Raw genomic sequence first — 17,071 nt, forward strand, 5'->3', positions numbered from 1 at the left:
TGCCATGAACTGTGTTTAGTCAAAGAGAATAGTGAAAGAGACGCAGAGTGAAAATCAGTCAAAACGGCAACACTCCCTTTACGATGATTTCAACACTAGAATTTGGCAACCGTTTCCAAAGGCAGCACTTTAAATGACTCCTATTATATTTTGAAAACAAACCTTTTGTCGATCGTTGGATTTGTTTATCAAACGATGTGCATTTCGAAACAAAGAGATGAAATAATTCTAAAACTTGTTTTTACTCATACATAGACTCTAGAATGCACCTTACAATCACGATTGCACTAAATTCTGACGAAAATTCAAATTTTTTTTTGATAGATTTACAATACTTATCTCCTCCAACTCAGGCATGAGTAATGTTTATTTACATTGCACGATTGGTTTGCTCAATAAGGTATTTTTGGCTTCACACTATTCGTCTCTTTTCCTATTCTCTTTGTGTTTAGTCAGTAACGGTCTGTCCGGAGTTTCCTTTCAAAGAGAATTGTGACAGTTGGCTATTAAGCCGTAATCATATGTTTGCCGAGGATTGTTTGCGGACCCAAATGCAACCCAAAAAGTCGCTCGGAGCTGGAATTTAATTTTTGTCCCACCCTAATGTAAGAGCGAGATGATAAATTATCAGTGTTAACAGCGACATGCGATCTCTAGCAGTTATAATCTCTTTTGTGATAGCGAAGTACATCAAAAAACCAACTTTCAAAGCAATAAACAATATACCCAGCGGTAGGTCTGTTTTCGCATGTTTATGTGTGAATGATCGGCGGGCATGCGCGCTTCAGTGTGCCCTTCAGAAACGACAGCCAGTTTTATTCGCGCTCAAACGGGTTCTGGTGTTGTCAAAAATTTTATCAATGAGTACCGCGAGATCGCCCGATGTCCTAAATTCGTTGCGAAAAGCGTTCGTAAATGGTTAAGTTTATCGTAGAATATCTTCAATTCGGTATGTTTTATCATGATAATTTGCCCTAAATACGCCTTCGTTATCATTCGGTAATATAACTGACTGAAGTTCATTTAAATTTTCTAGCAAAATAGAGATGGCATATCGGAGGATAGCCTCTTCGCAGTGAAAGTGCAGTAGAAATAGATTGTTTTGATTTGCTTCCGTCACGGATTGTGAGCCGTTTCAGAAAATGAATGCTGGCATTGTGAAGTATTTTAAGAGTCCCAAATCGGACGAACCCAAAGATGTTGCTGTGGTTGAAGGAGGAGTTAGACCAGCAGATAAAGCTGAAGTGTTGGTCAAAGAATGTAGTAGTGCTGGCAGTCTGGATCCGGAACCTGGTCCTAGTCAACTATCTAAGAGTGAGGTGGATAGAATGATTGCCGAGAATATGGCATCGGTGCTTAAGTCGTTGAAGAAAAAACGAAACCACAAATGCAGCAGACGAAGAAAGAACGGGGAACATAGGGAGAAGGATGGCCAACGAGGGTTGGAGGCGGAGGATGATGTGATGGAAGTCGGGAAGAAAGGTATGAGGATTGTTTGATGTTAATTGTTTATGTGAAGGTATCGATTTTTATTTTTAGCACATCGGCGACAATCTCCCAGGAAGGCATCCAAAGAAACTGAAATTTCAGTTAACAATAAGGACGGCGAGGATGCTGCTTCCTCTAAGCAGGTCAGTGATGAGAAAGGAAATAAAAAGGTTAATGCCTTCCAACTGATGATGAGTTCGCGCAATAAAGCAATTGGGTCAAATTCGCCCGGGAAAAATGCCTCTGAAAGTGAGGAACTAAATTCTGAAGAGCAACAGAAGCGAGGTGAGAAGACTAAACGCAAACTGAAGCTTGAAGAATGGGCCGAGAAAAAGGGAGCCGGCAAGCGTAAACTGCAGGAAGCAGCCGAAGAGGAGTTTATATCCCATCAGTTGGACCGTCGAGCGAAGCGGATGAAAAGGTTGATTAAGAATATGGAATTTGAAGATGCTGGAGACACGGTTGTGGCAAAGGAATCGCCGCGTAGAAAGGTCAAGCCAGGTAAACGGGAAAAGAGGAATAATCCTGAGCAGGCGGTAGAGTTGCAATTGAAAGGAAAGCGCGGAAGACAACGGTTATGTTCCGACGACTCTGTACAGTCAGGTTCTAGTAAGGTAACCGAAGAAGCAGTTGAAACATCTCCTGAGAAAAACGACATCAATGATGATTTTGTGGATAAGCTAAACTCTCCGCTTAAGAAAAGAGACAGTTTACTTGGATATTTCAATAAGGTTGAAAATGCAACTTCCCCTGGAAACGCAGTAGAAGAGGTGAGAAACAAACCGGCTAAAAATGTAAGACGCAAATAACTTCCCCTGTTAATGTATTATTGAAACTTATTGTTCTGAAAAATAGAATGTTGTCTTGAAATCGTACCATCTATTTTCTTGCTGTATGTAGTCCCTTGAATTTTTGCAGCGTAGAATTAATTGATGGTTAGATTTCATGGTAATATTGGCTTTCTATAAAACTACACTTTGATAATTTTGCTGCATGAGACTCATTATTATTTTATCTTTCCAGACATCACCAGCACCAAACAAACGCAGACGAGGTCGTAACAGAGCTGTATCGATACTACCGGAAGAGGAAACCGTTGAAGTAGCAGTCATTATCGAGGAGCAGGACGAAACAGACACAACTCCCAGCACTCCGGCTAGTTCAGGACGGCCAAGAAGGTCTTGCGCAAATAAAGTAAAAGATTATGCCATTTTCAGTGGTACCAGCCCGGAGAAGGAAATGGCAGCTAAGCGCTCGAGCAGGAAGCCAGCAGTCACTCCGCTTAAGATCGTAAACGTAAATTCGTCGTCTTCCGTCCGCAGTTTGAGTATCGATCAGGAACCTCCCGGCACGCCAAAGTCAACCAAGAATGTAAAATTGGCCCCCCTTTTTGTTAAGAAACCGGTCGAAGACCCAGCAAAAGTGCGCGCTCGGCAAGAGTTTTTGATGTCCGGTATTCCGGAGAAAATGCGTTTAGAAATTGAAAAGCAACGTATTTACGAGGATTCTATTTTGAATGAATCACCGGTGTTTCCCTTGATCAGCCACGTCCAGCAGCTGGAATCTCCGGTGAAACAGGAGCTATTATCGATGAGAAACAGCAGGATCAAGATTCTCACTGAGTCACCAGGCAAAGCGACCGTTCGTAACGAGGACGGCTATGAGTTTTGTACTTTGACAAACTGCGATGACTCCGACGTCGAGGAAATTTTGGCCAAGTTAGTAGACCAGGGTGACCCGGAAAAACTGTACAGTTATGACCTACCTGATGTGGCTAACGTTAAAAGCATCGTTCGAGAATGGAAACAGACCTACAGGCACTTCCCGGTATTCAAATGCTACAAACAATTCCGTTCTATCTATGAAGACCATGTCGAGATAGGCTCTCCTCCCAAACGAGTGTGTCCTAAGACGATTGAAGAAAACAGTATTGAGTTGATTGAACCGGAATTTTCGAATTGCAACGGAGAGCTTCTTTTCACCGAAAAGTACAAACCGGTAACCTCTGATAATATTTTAGTCAACTGCCAACCGGCAATTTCTCTGAAGAAATTTCTCTCGGCTTGGAAAGACGATCGTTCTTCAAATCGCTACGATTCTGAAGATGATTTTGAAGGTTCCAATTCCAGCGTATCATCAAACTCGACCTCCATGTGCAACCACGTAGTTTTAGTTGGACCGCCTGGGTGCGGCAAAACCTGTAACGTTTATGCCGTTGCCAACGACATGAACTTTAATGTTCTAGAGCTGAACGCCAGCAGTCGACGGAAGGGTAAAATAATTCTCCAGGAACTACAGGAAGCTACCCAAAGCCATCAGGTTCGACGGAAGGATGAATCGGTTGATATATTCAAGAAGTCACTAGCTCGAAAGGGCAGTAAATCCAAACGACGACAACTTTCGACCGACTCAGACACAGGTTCCTCAAAGAAACTTTCGTTAATTCTCGTTGAAGACGCGGATATTGTATTCGAGCAAGACGAAGGCTTCATAGCAGCGATAAATCAGCTTATCGCGACCTCGAAACGGCCCATCGTACTGACCACGACGGATCCGAACTGTCAGCACCTGTCACGCTACATATCGAACAACGTGATTCGATATGTTGCTCCCGGAATCGCAAACGTTGCTAAGCTACTCTCCATTCTGGCTCTGGTTGAAAAAGTCCACATCGATCAGTACGATCTTGCTCGTCTGTACGCGTTGAATCGCAAAGATCTCCGAAAAACTCTAAACGAGCTACATTTCTTCATTCAAAGTGGCGGGGATCGTGATCAGTCACAGGTGTATTCCCTCGATGACGAACCACCGATCCAATTGCCAGAAAGCGATAGCATTCCATCGGTTATGATGGACGACGAAGCATCCCGACAGTCAACCACTTCTACCCATTCCGACGCTGCTGTTTCGCAAAAGCATCGATCGTTATTTAGACTGTACAGCCGGAATCAGAACGATCAGCAGCAGCTCATCCGAATGCCACTCGATTTCGATAATCTCTGGTGCAATATGGAGCTGGTGCTTCGAACGGTGCCAGCAACGATAACGAATGGCGTCAAACGACGAAAAGGGAAGGCAGCGAAGGCGAAAAATCGTGGCCAAGAGGAGCTGGATGAGATGGTATTTTTCTATCAGAACATTTCATCGGCGGCGCTGATACAGCGTGATTCGAAGAGTGTTGAGGACCGGTTAGTGGACCATTTGGAGGAGGAAGTTGCGCACGGTCTGGTGGAAGATTCTTGGGAACGCTGGTTTGAAGGGGACTTGGAACAGGTCGTAGAGGAAAAGCGACGGAGTGGAGTGGGTGCGATGCGCTACGATAGTTTGAAGCAGCTTGAAGCGGAAGAGCGGTAAGTGACAAATTAAACCTTTCCAGTGGGGTAGTGGTCCGGGTCGAGGTGTGAGGAGGACAGAAATGATTGTGGTTAAAACTTTGGTTTTGAGATCAAATGAGCAAAGTTGTCATTTTTGTTCTTGTGAGCATTGGGATGACTTATTAGGGTTAACACTGAAATATTTTCAATTATGATGAGATAGAAGAGCACAGTCTTGAGTCTTAAGAAACCTTTTTGAGCATGTGTAACAATTGAACGCTTGGTAGTATGCGTAGGAAAAATTGTTTATAGCTTACCAAGTTTACGAACAACTTTGCGGAAGACTTCAATTTTTTGGCCTGCCTTAAGAAACTTTTAGTGATTTCACGGGAACACTCCCGCGCGCTGCCGGTGTATCCGCCTTTTCGTTACCAATGATCCCACGATTATCAGGAACCTAGCAAATTATAGTCAGCGAATCTCAGGGATTTTTGATAGTCTTTACATACCGATGGGAGAAATGTAGACGTTTCCACGGCGGATAGTATGACGGTCAGGATGTCATCTATTTTGGTGACCAGCGCGAGGCTAATCGCTGCTGCTTCCACTGAGAAAACGAAATAGATTAAGGAAGACGACGCCTGCTCGTATTTCTCTGATACTCTTCTCTCTTGTTCTGTTTGAGCTCATCTGCGACAATTACTAATGAGAATTTTGAGAAAAAAAAAATCGTTTTTGCCGCATCGATTTCTGTAGATAACCACCAGGTCGACTTTTTGAATAATAAAAATTCGATTTGTCAAACATCGAACTGAAAAGAGCAGATGAAAACAATCGATCTTCGAGGTAAAAAGATCGATTTTGAGAAAATTAAATTTACGTCGCCCATTTTTAGTAAAAATCAGATCTTGGTTTGCAAACTGATTTTTCATTAACTGCTAGAACTTAGCTCGGTTTACTTCTAGGGAGGGTCCAACGTCCAAGTGACCTAGATCTACTAGCGTTCATGCAGGACCAGCTTTTTAGGAAGTGTTGTATCAGTGTACTCCCGAAATATGTTTTAGGCGATCGGCAGTAAGCAGTCGTTTCCCAATGCCCTCTCCAGACCTCTCTAAGGCCGCATCGAAGCATAATGTTGGCTGCCTACCGGGGTACTTTTAAGTAGATTGCAAGTCAGTTGGACCGTGCTATTGTACTGAGGTCCCAGTGTTGTAGTTTCGATTTCGTAGTAGATCTTGATGTAAATAAAAGCTCGTTCGGCGGTAAAGGCGATCATCCTATTCTAATTCGTATGTCGGTAGCTAATGGTCTGAATCAAAGATTCTTACTTTCACAATTTTGTTTAAAGGAATTGCAGCTAGAAGGCGAAGCGGTGATCCGTTATAATGCCGAGGTCATTCGGCTCTCTACAAAAGGGAAGAAGCGTACCATTCAGTTTAGTGGCTACGTGGTGCGAACTGCTACAATGAGCAATTGGTGGCGGTCAAGTAAAACCTCACTGTTTTGGCTTATCGACCTACGGCGTTTGTCGCAGGCTGACTTCCCCATAAATACGATAATTTCAACCTAGACAAATATATGGATACCCTTTGAAATGGTGGTGAAGAGCGAGTTAATGCAGACCACGTTTTTATCAGCGAAGATTCCGGATTGTTGACTGCAAATTTCCACGCGTCCTTTATGAAGGACATGGAGGAGTGTCCCTCTAAATGCAAGGCATCCGTTATCCGCTCCTTGGGGAAGGTAAACTGGTGTTAATCTAGGTAATGATTTTCGTTTAAGAAGGTCTTGGTCAACAAACATCCGCTCCATAAATTTACCGTGGCACGAAAGTACGCTAACGAAGCGGAGATCCTTCGGCGTTCAAGATACTTCCCTCCCTTAACCCTTTCATGCCCAACTTTTTTCTAGTGCATGTAGGATTTCAAAACTATTTTCCCTTGAAAACGGTGGGTTTAAAAAACACGAAAAGCCATTCTTTTTAAAGATAGGAGCTTCTCTCGCAGTGCTAGAAGCTGCTCAATTTTTACCTTCCAATGCTCAATAAAACTCCTAGAATATTTACAATAGTCCACTTGCATGGAAAACGTAGCCAAAGGTACTCTAAATTGATAAGTTTTACCAGTTTTCAATAATATTGCATCATAGCGAAGATATATGAAAAATTCATTTTTTGTCGTCAATTTAAACTGTCCCTGGCAGCACTGCTCCATTGGAATCCAATCAGATTAACTGCAATAACTTCAGTTCTAGAGCTGATCCTTGTACCTGTAATACTCAAATGAAAGGCAATAGTCATATTTATTAGCATTACTTGTTTTTGTGAGCAAATCTTATCTCAATCAGAAGTTATACCTGTTTAAAAACGTTGTTGTCCACAGACAACATGGGCATGAATGGGTTAATCCTCCGGCACTCGCACCGTTGTATTTACTGCAACAACTTCAGAAACTCTAGCGAAATCTTATTTCAGCGCCAGCGAGTGCCGGAGGGTTAAAAATGGGATAATCGAGATAGGTTGCTCATCCCACATCCGGTTCAAATATTCCAGTAAATCTATTCTTCCAGTTGGTAGGGTGAGTCGCAGCAAGAGGTACCCGACCTCAATGAATCCAGCAAATTGTCTGTGCATAGCGGTGAGAACTGCTGTGAATTCATGAGCTGAGAATGCCCGGTGCGACACATGGTTTCTATTTCGTTACCTGAAACGTGGCATGAAGGTCGGCGGACCAAGTAGAATAGTGTGTACGGAGGTTGTCAGGAATTTCCCGTGGGGCAGCCGTAGTGTTCATGTTGACAACGAGATAGAGAGAAGTTCGCTTACCTTCTCTTGCCACTGAGGGAATCCACACTCCTCCACAGATCGGATGCAGTCAATTCTGGTGAGATGCCCTCGAGAAAGGTATTCCAGCTCTTTTTCTTCCTTTCTGGCCGCGTTTCTAGCAATACGGAAGCTTTTCGCTCTCAGTTCCAGTGAAGATCGAGATGAAGTCTTGTCACTTGTTCGAGGTATGCTATTTTCAGCTGCTTGGGTGGAGATTTCCATCAATTGGTCGAGGATTTATAGTAAATTTGGCTCTAGGTAGTCGAAAATCTATGTATTCCATTCTGTGCGGTCGCATATCCATCAGAGGGTGACTGGTAGTAGTTGGTAGTGAGCGGTCGTATCACAAATGAATCGGGAAATAGTCGCTGTTTCCGGGATCGGGGAGGACGACCCCCCCAACAAACTCTAGCACCGTCAGTCGAGCAGGTGGATAAATCCTGGGTTGAGGTATACTGGCCTTAAACGTAGGGAAAATTTCCATCGCTTAGCATGACCGCGATAAACTCGGTTATTTGGGTACCCAGTTTTGTTCTATTCTCACAAGGTGCAAGCGTTAAAATCTTCTATCACCAGAAAGTTTCGTACTGCTTGCGTGCCCAAACGGATGAAGATATTTCCTGAAGCAGCCCTGGCCTGACAGGAACTGTGTCAGGTGAAAGTTCACCTCTCCGTGTTTTATGTTGACTTGCGTCGACTGGTTTGGGATAAGCCGGTAGGTCCACCTTCCTTTCTCCGTATAGTTCCATTCCTGCTGCCACCTTGCCATCGAATCGATTCTCACCATCCTCAAGTTTCAGATGTGATTCAGGCAATAACGCATACTGCCTTCAACGCCTCTGTACGCACTCGCGACTCGTATGGCCATCAGCCCGAACGTTGTGTTCAACTTTTCACGGCCCTGCTTGATTTTCAGTGCCGTACCCCAGGCGGGAACCCCATATCGCAGGATCGGTGACAAAACACTAGATAGCAGATAGCAGACTCGTGCATTCACTGCCTTCACCGGCTTTTTGTAGACGTAGTCGACGTGGATTTTGAAGCTCAACCGGTCGTCGATTATTACTCCCAATTGCTTCAGTCTACGCTTCGATGCAATCACGTGCCTCCGACGTTGACCTGAATTCGCTTAACCGCTTTGCAAGTGCTGACCAACAACGCTTCCGTCTTGTGGTGAGCTATTTGCAGCTGACCGCGTTCATCTAGCTCTCGATCGCGTCTTTTGTCTTCGTCACCGACACATCCACTTCTTCAAGTGTTTCACCCATCACCGTTAGAGACACATGGTCCGCGTAACCCACGATTTCCACTTTCCTAGGCAAACTCAGTGTTAAGAACTCCATTGTACATCCCGTTCCAAAGAGTTGCACTGAGAATGGAGCCCCGAGTCGCATTTACTTCAATCTTTCGTTCTTTTCGTACAGCAGCACTTTGCTCTGGAAGTAGCTCTTCAGGATCTGGCATAGATAGTGGGGACCCTCATTCGGTGCAACTGCCGCTGTTAAATGCATTCTTCGCAGCGCAGCATCGATCTCCACTTCGCTTCTGTTTAGATGCCTCTCGGCACTTGCAAGCTATGTCCGAATTCACTGTCGCTGCTTCTTGGTGGAGTCCGAACTGCAGCTTGGACAGTCTGCACTCGCCCTTCGTGCAATTCGTCAGCCTATTAACCCTCCGGAAGTCGCGCAAATGGTTCACTGAATGAGCAGCCGCAGCTGTTCTAAGACGATTTTGCTGGATTTTCAGAGCAGCATGCACTCCGTGCACTAGCGCGTCTGCCGGAAGGTTAAGAATGATTCCCAGGAGCTTTCCCAGCATATCCAGCAAACATGTAGGCCTGTACGAAACCGGATCGCACGGTGGCTTCCCTGACTTTGGCAGCAACACCAGCTTCTGTACCTCTCATATTTCAGGGAAGTTTTTTTTTTTTTTTTATTCATTTCGTTTATTTGATAGGCACAAATGCGTTAGCTTGGCGGTGCCAAATGCTTTTGTTTTTACATTTGGATATCTTAAAACTAGGAGGTTACAATGTTGAAATATTTTTTTTTGCAAAGGAAAAGAAAGTTTACAGCTATCTTAAGACTAGAAATAAGATTCAATATACAAAAGAGGGCCAAAAGATTTTTTTATGAAAAAATTTAAAACAAGATATACAAGAGGGGGAGTAATAGTATTTTACGAAATATTTTACGGTTATCTTAAAACTAACAATATAGTTTAGTACACAAAAGGGGGGAACAAATATTTATGAGAAACTTCACAGAAATCTTAAAACTAGGGATTCAATTCTATTTACAAGATGGAAGACAAGAGTTTCAATAAAGAGTAAAAATTATAGCTATCTTAAAACTAGGAATACAGAACACTAATTTGAATTTTTTAACTAAAACTTATGCTTGGTCAAGATATTCAAAGGGTGGCTTATTTCCGCATCAGTGTAGCAGCAGTTGTATCAAGGACAGGGGAGAGACAGGGAAAGAAGAGCAAAACTTGCAACTTTCGCTCGAACGGCGGGGGGGGGGGGAGGGGGATCAGCGAATCAAATTTGCGCCTCAGTATAGTAAGTCGTCGAGTACCGGATTGGCGGATGGTATTCTTCGGACCCGCGGGGAATCCTTCAAAAGTCATCGGACCTCGAGTCGCTCTCGCTTCAGTTTCCTTCTATGCAGGCGTAGTGGTAAGGGCGATGGCGGTTACATAGTGGCACTCTGGAGCTGATCGGTTCCACAAGGCAGGAGGAAACTCTAAAAACGAGAAATAAAAGAGAGGGGCTAAATTGGGATATTTATCGTTTTTATGAAGGTATAAATAAGGGACATATAGGGGAAATCACGAGTTGCCAGCATATCTCGGACTGGTACATTGGGTGGTCTACCTCGGGCCCGAAGGGATTCCTTTAACTGAGACCTGGCGTCACAATACCCGGCGCACACCCAGACAACGTGTTCGATGTCGTGATAGCCCTCGTCACAAGCGCACAGACTACTCTCCGCAAGCCCAATACGCCGCAAATGCGCATCCATGGTGTAGTGATTGGACATAAGTCGGGACATTACACGAATAAAATCCCGACCCACATCCATCCCCCCGAACCAAGGCTTCGTTGATACCTTTGGGATAATCGAATGTAGCCATCGTCCAAGTTCCCCATTGCTCCACGAGGTTTGCCAACTGTTGAGCGTCCTCTGACGACAAATACTAAAAAATTCGTTGAAGCAGATTGGTCTTTCGTATATGTCACCATTTAATGCGCCCGCCTTTGCTAATGAGTCGGCCTTTTCATTGCCCGGGATAGAACAATGAGAGGGGACCCAAACAAAGGTAATCTGATAAGATTTTTCAGATAACGTACACAAGGACTCCTGTATCTTCCCCAGAAAATACGGGAATTGCTTTTTAGGCTTCACCGCACGAAGAGCCTCGATAGAGCTGAGGCTGTCCGAAACGATGAAGTAGTGATCTGTGGGCAGAGTGTCGATGATCCCAAGGGTGTACTGAATTGCAGCTAACTCTGCGACGTAAACTGAAGCGGGATCATTGAGCTTGAATGAAGCGGTGATAGTATTGTTGAAGATACCGAAGCCAGTGGACCCATCGAGATTTGATCCGTCAGTGTAAAACATTTTGTCGCAGTCGACTTCTCGGAATTTATTATAAAATATATTGGGGATCACCTGCGGGCGTATATGGTCCGGAATTCCACGAATCTCTTCCTTCATGGATGTGTCGAAGAATACAGTAGAATCAGAAGTATCTAGGAAACGGACACGGTTGGGATTGTACGAAGAAGGATTGATGCTCTGTGCCATGTAGTCGAAGTACAAGGACATAAAACGGGTTTGAGAATTAAGTTCGACGAGCCTCTCGAAGTTTTCAATTACCAACGGGTTCAGAATGTCGCATCGGATGAGCAATCGATATGAGAGTTCCCAAAATCGATTTTTTAGCGGAAGAACGCCCGCCAGCACTTCGAGACTCATCGTATGGGTCGAGTGCATGCAACCCAAGGCAATGCGCAAGCAACGATACTGGATTCTCTCCAGTTTGATGAAGTGTATGTTCGCAGCGGAGCGGAAACAGAAACACCCGTACTCCATCACCGACAATATCGTTGTTTGGTACAACCTGATCAGGTCTCCTGGGTGAGCACCCCACCATGTTCCAGTTATTGTTCGGAGAAAATTGATCCTTTGTTGGCATTTCTGTTTCAGATACCTAATGTGACATCCCCAGGTACCTTTAGAGTCGAACCAGACCCCGAGATATTTAAATGTGACAACCTGGTTGATCGTTGCACCCATTAATAAAAGCTGGAGTTGCGCCGGCTCACGCTTCCTAGAAAAAACAACCAACTCAGTTTTCTCCGTGGAGAACTCAATACCCAGCTGAAGAGCCCAAGCAGACAAATTGTCCAAGGTATTTTGTAATGGTCCTTGCAAGTCGGCAGCTTTGGGCCCTGTAACAGAGACCACCCCGTCGTCTGCAAGTTGCCTTAGCGTGCATGAATTGGCAAGACAATCGTCAATGTCATTCACGTAAAAATTGTAGAGCAGGGGACTTAGACATGAGCCCTGGGGAAGACCCATGTAGCTAAATCGCGATGTTGTTAAATCGCCATGCGAAAAGTGCTTTTCAGACAACAGGTTTAGCAAAAAGTTATTTAAAATTGGTGAAAGACCATGCTGGTGCAGCTTCTCTGACAGAATGTTGATAGAAACTGAGTCAAAAGCCCCCTTAATATCCAAGAAGACTGATGCCATCTGCTCTTTGTGAGCATAGGCCATTTGGATTTCTGTAGAAAGCTACGCAAGGCAATCGTTCGTCCCTTTGCCTTTGCGGAAGCCAAATTGTGTATCTGACAGTAAGCCATTTGCTTCAACCCAATTGTCGAGGCGAAACAAGATCATTTTCTCGAACAACTTCCGAATACAGGACAGCATTGCAATCGGCCGATACGAGTTGTGGTCGGAGGCTGGTTTTCCTGGTTTTTGGATGGCGATGACCTTCACTTGCCTCCATTCATAAGGGACAATGTTACCCTCAAGAAACTTGTTAAATAAATTCAACAAGCGCCTTTTTGCAGTGTCAGGCAGATTCTTCAGCAAGTTGAATTTGATTCTGTCTAACCCTGGGGCGTTATTGTTGCACGATAAGAGAGCAAGTGAGAACTCCACCATCGAAAACGGTGTTTCGTTCGCGGTATCGTGAGGAGACGCGGCGCGGCACGTTTTCTGTACCGGCACAGAGTCCGGACAGATCTTCTTGGCGAAAGCGAATATCCAACGGTTTGAATATTCCACGTTCTCGTTGGTACTATTACGGTTACGCATACGTCGGGCCGTACCCCAAAGAGTGCTCATCGCTGTTTCTCTCGTTAACCCGTCGACGAACCGGCGCCAATAACTGCGTTTTTTGGCTTTCATTAGACTCTTCATTCGCCTTTCTAACGACGCGTACTGTTGATAGCTAGCGGGTAACCCGTCTTCCCGGAAGGCCTTATATGCAGTGGACTTTTCCGCGCACAGCTCTGAGCACTCTTTATCCCACCACAGGGTGGGAGACCGTCCATGGGTATTCGCGCTGGGTACTGGTTTAGTCTGAGCTTGATTCGCACTGTCGAGAATCAAGCCAGCCAAAAACCTGTACTCTTCCTCCGGAGGAAGTTCTTGAGTGGATTCGATTTTAACGGATATCGCGGTCGCGTAACTCTTCCAATCAATGTTCCGTGTGAGGTCATATGAGACATTGATTGTTTTCGATGGTCTTGAACCGTTAGCAATTGAAATCACGATAGGCAAATGATCGCTACCGTGGGGATCAGGGATCACCTTCCACATGCAATCTAACTGTAGCGATGTCGAGCAAAGCGATAAATCCAACGCGCTTGCGCGTGCTGGTGGTGTAGGAATCCGCGTCATTTCTCCCGTGTTTAAGATGGTCATGTTGAAATTATCGCAAAGATCTTGGATTAATGTTGATCTATTATCATCATGAAGACAGCTCCATACCGTACCGTGCGAGTTAAAGTCTCCCAGAACTAGCCGCGGTGCCGGTAAGGATTCCGTGATATTACAAAGCGTTCGGTGCCCTACCGAGGCTCTAGGAGGAATGTAGATGGAAGCAATGCAAAGGTCTTTACCTTTGATTAAAACTTGACAAGCGACAATTTCAATGCCTGGTGTCGAAGGGAGGTTAATTCGGTTGAAAGAATAGCACTTTTTGATCCCCAAAAGTACTCCTCCATAGGGGTTTTCTCGATCCAGACGAATTATATTAAAGTCGTGGAAGTTGAGATTTATATCGGAAGTTAACCAAGTTTCACATAATGCGAAAGCATCACATTTTAAATTATTTAGTAAAAATTTAAAGGAATCGATTTTCGGGAGGATACTTCTGCTGTTCCACTGTAGAACAGTGATCGAATCGGTGACCTCGTTCGATGACTTAGCCATCGAAGGATACGATCGCTGCAAGGAGGGGCCATTTAGTAGTCAATTGCTTCAAAAATGTTTGCACTATAGGGAGAAAACGTATCAGAAGGCTTTTAAGAGGATCAGTAACATTGAAAGCTGTGAAAATTAAGTCCACTATGTCAGAAAATTTCATTAGTCCGCTACTGGACTGAGTATCTGTTTGAAAAAAGGGGACACTTGGGGTTTTTGGTGTCCCTGGAAGTGGTGGGTACTCCTTGTTAGAATTAATATTTCCAAGTCCTGGAGCAAATTGCTTCGGCTTTTGTGCATCACTTCCGTTGGATTTATTGGCTGTAGATGGCGCACTCTGAGTGGACGACACCTTGGCACCCTTACGGGGCAATGTAGGGGAGGCTGGATTTCTCCTCTTCCTGGATTCCCCTGGGTTAACCAAAGATGTTCCCTCTCGTGGGTCGTCAGATTCTTGCTCAACGTTAGCCAAACCAGCATAGGGATTTTCGGACAGGACGGATGGCGAAGCATTCTTTAGCATTTCTGCATAAGAACGCCTTGAGCGTTCCTTAAGGGAGCGCTTAATTTTATCCCCGCGCTGCTTGTACGCAGGGCATGATTTAAGAGCATGTGAAGGGCCCCCGCAGCAAATACACTTTTCAGTTTCTTTGTCGCAAGAGTCATCCTCATGCTCTCCTTCGCATTTGCCGCATCGTTTCTTATTTCCACAATATGTGGCTGTGTGGCCCAACTGCTTGCAATTGCTGCAGCTCATGACCCGCGGTACAAACAGGCGAACTGGTAGGCGAACCCTGTCAAGGAGGATGTAGTTGGGAAGAGAGGACCCGGCGAATGTCACCCGAAGCGAGCCTGATAGAGAGTAGGTAGTCTTACCTCCCTCGGTGTTTGCGGTATACAATTGTTTGCATTCTAAGATCTTAATCTGTTCAAGAGAGGGGTCCTTAAAGCAGCCAACCCCGTGCTCCAACAGTTCTTCGCATTTCAGGCCCGGTTCGGACACTACCCCATCAATTTCACAGGCCACACAAGGCACGTACGCTTTAAATTCCCGCGTAAAGCGCTCACAGCAAGCAATCGCGTTTGCCTGCCCGAGATCATTCACTAGAACACGTATCTTGTTTGCCCGAACACGTGTTATCTGAGTTACGGCCGGGTAATTAGCAGTCAGATCTCGAGAAAGTTTTAAAATATTAACCGGTTTCTCTCCGGTCCGAAAATATACCACCCATGGCCCAGAGGAACCTTCTGGGTACTGCTTTATACGGGGAGCAATGCGAGTATTAGGGGGATCAGGGACTTCCATGATTACATCAGATGGTATTTCGCCCTCGGCCATTTAAGCACGAGGGCAGAGCGTTATATAAACGGGAATGTGTCTTATTATTTGATTACAAGGTAGAGTAAAAGTAGGGAAAAGGAAAGAAAGCAAACGAGGGAAAAAAAATAAAGCAAAACTTATCTGCAAACAACGTCGATTGTTCCGCACCAGCGAAAACAATGTGCTGGATTTACTTTCGGCACCAGCAGAACGGCTGCTAACGAACGAACAAAGGATGACCTTGACTCACTAAAATGTACACACCGAACACCACTGTGAAATATAACGATCCGTTCCGTTCAAAGGTTGGGAGACGTATATTTCAGGGAAGTTGTCTTCATCTAGACACTTCGGCAGCACCATCCTGAACATGTTCGAGTACTTTTCTTTGATTTTAGTCGTTTCGATGCTACTGCGAGCTCATCGTTACTCACTTGCCGATCATCCGTGTTGGCTTATTTTTCTTCGGAGTAAGGTGTCGGTGGACGGTCTCGTTTCACCAGTAAGCTGGACGCCGTCTATTACGTGGTTCTAGTTTTCGTTGCATTGTGGTTTCACAAGGTGTCATAATCCTTGTTAAATCAGTCGCATACTTCGTTCTCGGTCCCGCCGTTCGGCCGCAATGCCTTAACGAAGAGGTTTTTGTTGAAGGCTTTCGTCTTCCACTTTTGCTCGCCGGTCATCCTCCGTGCTGCCGCAGGGTTCCGTTGGCCGACGCGGTAGTGAATTGCCTGATGGTCGCTTTGCGTATACTTCTCGCATACTCTCCAATCCATGTTCGCCGTCAGTGAAGAGTTACAGAATTGGATGTCAACGACTCCCTTCCGTCTCCGAAACGTGCTAACGGAACCTTCATTGTTCAATCGTACGTCTAACTTCGCTAGAACTTCCTGCACGATACACATTCTTGTGTTGGTTACCCTACTGACCCACTTCACAGTCCAGGCGTTGAAGTCACCACCACTGACTACCGGCTTCCGATCCACCAACTGCTCGGTTAACTGCTCCAGCATTCGACTGAACTGCTCTACTATCCATCTTGAAGGAGCGTAACAGCTGCATACGAAGACGCCGCTGATTTTGGCGATCACGAAGTCTTCGTATGAGCGTTCTACCACTTCTTGAATGGACAATCCGCCCATAACTTGTATCGTAGCCGATCCCGATCCGCCACCCAGTTACTGTCATCAAGGGGAACTTCATACAGTTCTGCAATCAAAGCGATGTTACACATTGTTTCTGTCGTAGACTGCCACAACAGTTGCTGTGCAGCGTCAGTGATTCAGATTTATCTGGGTTATCTGCATTGTCTTGTAGGCAGGGCATTTGAAGTCACCCGTCTGATCGTCGTTTTCGTCCGCCAGAAAGCAATGCATGCACTTCGGCCTTTGCGTGCAGTCTCTCACAAGACGTCCCATCTCTGCGCATTTCCAACGCATCTTGGATGTATCCGAGCCTTTGCAAGTCTGCCAAATGTCCAAACCCCAAACACTTGGAGCATTTCTCCGCTTGTTTATTCACTTGTGGGGTCGCTCTCAATCTTGACCATCCAACCGTAAATTTCCTACTTCAAGCGCCTTGTCAGCAGCGATTACCGCTAAGTGAATCATCGTCAATCATGTCTCGCTGTGCACCTCTCAGCTTGTCTTCCGTCGTGATCTCGTCTTGCACAAAATTA

General features: G+C 45.1%; 1 protein-coding gene across 1 annotated transcript in view; it reads left to right on the top strand.

The window, feature by feature from the left end:
- The first annotated feature begins 793 nt into the window (after nucleotides 1-793).
- The window catches only part of LOC131688527 (enhanced level of genomic instability 1), a 28,724-nt gene continuing 12,446 nt past the window's right edge, over nucleotides 794-17,071 (top strand). Inside the window, exons 1-4 of the mRNA XM_058972842.1 lie at nucleotides 794-949; nucleotides 1,037-1,482; nucleotides 1,540-2,258; nucleotides 2,512-4,838. Of these exons, the coding sequence (XP_058828825.1) occupies nucleotides 1,143-1,482; nucleotides 1,540-2,258; nucleotides 2,512-4,838 (3,386 nt within the window). The 5' untranslated portion in view covers nucleotides 794-949; nucleotides 1,037-1,142. The remainder of the gene's footprint in view (nucleotides 950-1,036; nucleotides 1,483-1,539; nucleotides 2,259-2,511; nucleotides 4,839-17,071) is intronic.

The sequence above is a fragment of the Topomyia yanbarensis genome, chromosome 3 (genome assembly GCF_030247195.1).
Source record: "Topomyia yanbarensis strain Yona2022 chromosome 3, ASM3024719v1, whole genome shotgun sequence".
In the NCBI taxonomy this organism is placed as follows: domain Eukaryota; kingdom Metazoa; phylum Arthropoda; class Insecta; order Diptera; family Culicidae; genus Topomyia; species Topomyia yanbarensis.